Source organism: Fusarium phalaenopsidis (genome assembly GCF_050370095.1).
Source record: "Fusarium phalaenopsidis strain FUZ10S chromosome Unknown contig_32282, whole genome shotgun sequence".
NCBI classification, from domain to species: domain Eukaryota; kingdom Fungi; phylum Ascomycota; class Sordariomycetes; order Hypocreales; family Nectriaceae; genus Fusarium; species Fusarium phalaenopsidis.
This window is the reverse complement of record NW_028145415.1, coordinates 138,111-143,645: the sequence shown is the minus strand read 5'-3', so window position 1 is coordinate 143,645 and position 5,535 is coordinate 138,111. Positions and strand designations below refer to the sequence as shown.

Sequence of the window (5,535 nt, the reverse complement as noted above, 5' to 3'; positions counted from 1 at the left end):
GAAGATGAGGGGACGGCTTGGCGAATTTCAGAACTCGGGTTGAAAAAGCCTCCTACGTGCAAAACCTGTTTCGCCCCTACTTAAAGTGCAGCATGACCTCAAATAAGATTCATTAAACCAGAGTCTGATTCTCACAGCTGTAAACGGAACCTCCCAAGCATTGGTTTAGGCAGCCCAACCAAAGGCTGTTTCTCCACCTATAGTGCAACCTAGGCAAGAGGGAAAGAAAGACAGAGTCTGAGGCTGAGGTCTGAACTTCTCTGCCAGGTCTGCCCTGGAAGCCTTAGAAGACCTGGTTAGGACATGGGTGTTGCTCAACTCTGAATGTATCTGCCAGCGTCGGCTTCCAGCCCACCTTTAATAATTAAAATTTTGAGATGATGTGTTTTCAGCAAACTCCCCTTGATTTATTTGTAATATGGTAGATAAGAGCATCGGGTTAAGCCTCTGCGGGGGAGGCAGACTTGAGTTAGGCAACCGCTTGAATAACTTCCATTGCGCCCCGGAGGCCTGATCGCACAGCCCTCTCCATGTAGCCCTTCCACACAGGCGCCGTCTCAGATCCCACGAAATGAATGCGTCCAACTGGATCTCGGATGGCCTGGCCGGGCTCTCCGGACATGATACCGGGCACCATGAAAGGGCTCGGTGCACCCCACGCCCAAGGCTCAAGTGTCCAATCCTGCTGAATCACCTTGATCGGCTCGGGGACCTTGTCAACCACGACGCTGAACATCTTGTGAAACTCTCTCTAGACTGCGTCTTGTTTCTCCTGGCCCTGGAACTTGGACCACTCGAGACCAGGCGCGCCGAGGTGGAAGCAGGTGATGCTATACTGTTCATCCTCGGGAACAACCGTGTCGCGGGAAAAGGTGATCAGACCAGGCGAGTTGACAGTTCCAGATAGGTCAGCGTCCCGCCACCAAGCCGAAGAAAACACAAAGACTGTCTTCGAGTAACAACCTAGCTTGTTCGAGTCTCCAAGGGCCTTCTTCGCGGGCGGGAGCTCAGGCTCGAAGTGGATCCGGGAATACAGAGGTGTAGGAATCGACACAATGACCCTGTCAGCCGTGAACTGCTTCCCATTCGCCGTGGAGACCAAGACGCAGTCGTCAGACTGTGTGATGCTCTTGAATGGGTGGGACAGCTTCACGGTTCCAGGGTGAAGTTCAGCCGCAAGGTTCTTTGCGAACTGCTGTTGCCCCTGACGGTTCCGGAGGTATTGGCTGCCATGCTTGTCATCCGACATCATGATAGCAAGACCGCCGCCACTCTTAATGTAGTCAACCAGGTGCAAGGCGCTGATCTCTTCTGGTTTTGCACCAACCAAGCCCTTGGCGAGCTCGGTGAAAAAGAGACGGGCTACCAAGGTGCCGCCAAATTTCTTCTCGGCGAACTGGGCGATGGTCAGGGAGTCAAGCTCAGCAGCGTCAGGGCCAAGGTGCGGATTCTCCAGGTTGGAGCGTTCGACGTATTCGCCCACCTTGTAGGCGATTTCGTCAAACTCTTTTTGTTGCTCTGGAGTGAGCTATCAAGATATTTTTGTTAGCTATGCCGGCTTCAGAGAGTCTCAACGGACTTTGAACTTACCTTGGCTGGGCTCCCATAGGGCAACACAGAAACATTGCCCTCGGCGTCCTGATACAGAGTCCGGCCTTCGGCTCGCTGCTTGACAAGCTCGAAGCCGTATTTCTGGGCAAGAGCATACATCTCCGACTGATTGGTGTCGTTGATCCATGCCGCGCCAACATCGATGAGTGCAGTGCCGTCGTCTCTAGAGGGAACTGAGAGGATCTTGCCGCCGGCGCGATCCATGGCCTCTAGGACAACATAAGATAGACCGGCGGCGTGGATCTCGGTAGCGGCCCGGAGGCCACTAAGACCGGCGCCGACGATGACGACCTGAAACTTCTGGGGCTGGGAAACCATTGTTGATGAGTGTTGAGCTAGATAAGCGTGCGAGACTTTATACTTAGTTCATTTCTAGTCTAACAGCACTTTGCTCGTGACTTTATACATCTCATACAAACTAACAATCAACAATAATGTGAGGCTCTACAAGTTGCTATACAAGGCGCCAGGTATTCCCAGTCGGCGGATCATCCCGCCGAGCCAGTCGGAACACCCCGCGCCGCCGTACATGTAGGTCTTCCCCGCGGAGCCCGATGCGGCCGGGATCCACTAAGGCTCTGGGCGGAGCGGTAGTCGTCAATCATCGGCCCCGTCTTTGGGTGTTAAATGCAAATAAGCCAGCCACAAATATTGGCATCAAGAACGCGAGCAAGTGCGTCCATTGAGAACATGAATGGGAGGAGGGTATGTAAGATTAAGTAATCCGATCGCGGCCTCCGCGGATGCCCGAGATGTCAGCCGTCGGCGTGGGCGTTCTTGTGCTACCCAATCTCCGTTGTAATTGGCTGAAGGAAATGGTCGGTGTTTCACAGCCGACCCAAGGCGGCTTTAACCATCACCCCTCTCTCTATTCTGAGATGAACATGTGGATGCCCCGAGTTTCTCTCCTTTAACATCACAACTACTTCCTCTGCGGCGTTATAATGGCTCACTCCAGGCTCCTATGCTTCAAAAGACAGGATGAATGGCCACAGCCTCCTCTACACACGCTGTCCCAGGACATGACACAAACCCATGGGCCAAATCCTAACCCAACATAGGTACTAAAAGATACCGTTATACACTTAAGACTAGAGCGGACTATTTACTCTCCTACTTACAATTCCTGACTTCTTCCAGCTAACGCCGATGATACCCAAGCAACATCAATAATCCCAAAATCCTTCCTACATCGTCCCAGAAGACGGTGGCGGCATCCATCCCATCGGGTCAATCTGTCCAAGATCCTCCTCCAGCAAGCCAAACATGCTTCGGCTACCCAGAAACCAATCCTCCATCTGCGTCGTCGGACCACTTGCAACGCCAGGTGGCATAAGGATATCGCCTGTAGTGGGGGGCACGGCTTGGGGCATGGACTGGCCCTCCATCGGCATGAAGCCTAACTGGCTGAGATACGCATCCAACTGGTTTCCCATCAGGACATCGTTCTGGTCATCCCGACGCTGTGACTTGGCCTCCACGTATACCATGGCCACGTCTCGGAAGACCTGGAAGATGCGACACAGCTTCTCCGCTGTTTCTGATGCGTCGCGAAGGAGATCCAGTGATGCCACGAACTCTTGAAGCATCCCGAGGTCATCTCCAGAAAGGGTCTCGACAATGTGACAGAACAGGACAAAGAAGGGCGCAAAGGGAGCCAACATCAGATTTCTAGTTGTCTGGGTCAGTTCATTGTTCCAGAGGGGCACAACAAATCAAATCTCACCGGTGAACATATATCGACTTCATGTAAGCCCCATACTTCAACAAGGCCACGGTTTCTTTGTGCCTTCTCATGGTTTGGCGTGCAGTTTCTAAACACTCGTTGGAAAATCGGCTAGGGGAGCCGGGAGGTGCTGGAATAGCTCGGTAGACAAGTGTCAGCGTTGCGAGAAACTGGACTTCATCGCCTTGGACAAAGACATCAACAAGCTCTGACGAGTTGATCTGCTTCAGGTAGGCAAAGGCCTCCTGTTGGGCCTTCTTCCCCTCTACGGCAAGTCTTCTGCACTCAACAGCCAATTCCTCTGCGCGACGACCCAGTTCTGAGGGGTGAACGGTCAGAGCAGCTGGGCTATACCTGTGGGCAGAGTTAGCTGTCGCTCTCCCATCACCAGAGGAGGGGGGCACCTACAGTTGTATGTATATCTGACCCTGCAGAGTAGCCCTGTCCAGCCAAAACTTGGGTGTGGTTGGCTTTTCAAGAAGAGGGAATCCTGAGAAATCGAACTGGCGGGGGATGGTAATGTCGCCATCGTTTATGACGGAAGCGCGGCCCATACGCAGGCTCAGCCCCCGGTCCCAACAGTACACCTGCCAAAAGAGGATGCCTTTGATTTGCTTTGTTCGAGCTGACTCAGTACTGGCAACATCAGCACGGTGAAAGCCCCCAGTTTGGCAGAGCTGGGCAGCGATCGAATTAAGATGCCAGGCGACAGAGGGACGCGTAACGTCGATGGCATATTGGGTCTGACAGCTAGTTAGTCCAACTACAGATCGCAATGACTGTAAACAAGAAAGGAAAACTAACTCCAAGGAGAAGAGCTTGGACATTCTCGATCCTGGCGGATAGAAACATGGGTAGGTTGGCGAGGTAAGTCTCTAGATTTACTTGGGCCATCTTCGCGTACGCCTGATACTTGTCTCGCTTTTCGACGTCGTCAGATAGGCAGCACTCTTCCATGAACAGGTCATATAGGCCTGCATTGACGATAGCGAATATCGCCTGAGGAAAGTCCTCTGTGGGGAAGTATATCATCCGGCACAGGCTAGAAAAGTCCTCGATTCCGACGAGGGTCATCCCGAATGCGAAGAAGCTAGCTGTTCCGCCTGTTTTCATGTGAATCACAATTCTCTCACTTCATGAATGGCCTTGGAGGTTGCCTACTATTGAGTGCTTTGAGCAGTGGAACCACGGCTTCTATCGGCGGCATGGGTAACTTGCATAACCCACCCGGAGGGAGAGGTAGTTGGCGCGGGAACCTAGGTCCATTATTGGTGGAACGGCTCCCCTGGAGCTGTACGAGTTGACGGAGATTGGTAACGGCTGCATCGACGCTAGGGTGGGCGTCATGGAGAGATGTGCGGTGTACGGCGTGGGCGAGGAACTCGCTTGCAATGGCGGTTTGTGAGATGAGACCAGAGTCGCCACCGTCTGCTGTTTCTTCATCGCCCGAGTCAAAGTCTCCCATTGAGGTGACAGTGCCGCTGTCCGGGACGTCCGGGGAGGGAACATAAACTTGCAGCCGTGCCGGCTCACCCGGGCCAAGATCTCTGGCGACAAGAGTCTTGAGTAGTTGCTCTATGTTGGCGAGCCGGGACTCGAGCTGATCAATCTTTCGCTCACTGTGGTGGTCAACACGGCTATGCCACCTCGTTGACTTGAGGCAGTCGTGATTAGGCGAGAACGTACTACTGAGATGAGATGAGAACACGTTGACGTGCCTCCTTTGGCCGTTGACCAATGCCCGTTGATGTACAAGCTCGGTTTGCTACGCGACAGTTGGAACAAGGCCAGTCTTTGTCGCATCGGACCTGCATAGCGGACGATGAGAGGTGCGGTTAGCCATGCGCCGTGTTGGTCGACATCACGTAGATATCCAATCTCAGCCTCACCTTGCGCATACGGCACTGGTCGCACTATCCGAGCCAAGTTAGCCACACCCTGCTCCGCGTCCCCGATGGTAGTTACGCACTGCTCTTTTGTTGGGGTCGTCAGGGCCCCCGGGTGCTGAGCCCCCGGGCATGCCCGCGCCCACATTCTGGGGGCTGCTCTGCATCTGTATACAATCCAAGCGACGGTTAACTTAGGTAACGCGATTGAAATGGACTGAGCAAGTCTGTCGTGGATCGTCGATGCGCCCGGTTCTGGGGCGCGGCATTTACCAAAGTGGGGGCCACGGCAGAGGGATGCAAGCTAACGCA

General features: G+C 53.7%; 2 protein-coding genes across 2 annotated transcripts; both read right to left on the bottom strand.

Annotated features, from left to right (window-relative positions):
• Positions 1-469: 469 nt before the first annotated feature.
• LRP88_01798 (flavin monoamine oxidase family protein) lies at positions 470-1,929 on the bottom strand (the record flags this gene model as incomplete). The annotated part of the gene is made up of 3 exons (XM_083238471.1): positions 470-728; positions 786-1,528; positions 1,591-1,929. The coding sequence occupies 3 exons, from the start codon at positions 1,927-1,929 to the stop codon at positions 470-472; spliced, it is 1,341 nt and encodes a 446-aa protein (XP_083105579.1).
• An 869-nt stretch (positions 1,930-2,798) lies between these two features.
• On the bottom strand, positions 2,799-5,151 carry LRP88_01797 (fungal specific transcription factor domain-containing protein; the record flags this gene model as incomplete). The annotated part of the gene is made up of 6 exons (XM_083238470.1): positions 2,799-3,282; positions 3,338-3,691; positions 3,746-4,080; positions 4,142-4,440; positions 4,499-4,956; positions 5,024-5,151. The coding sequence occupies 6 exons, from the start codon at positions 5,149-5,151 to the stop codon at positions 2,799-2,801; spliced, it is 2,058 nt and encodes a 685-aa protein (XP_083105578.1).
• Positions 5,152-5,535: the final 384 nt, after the last annotated feature.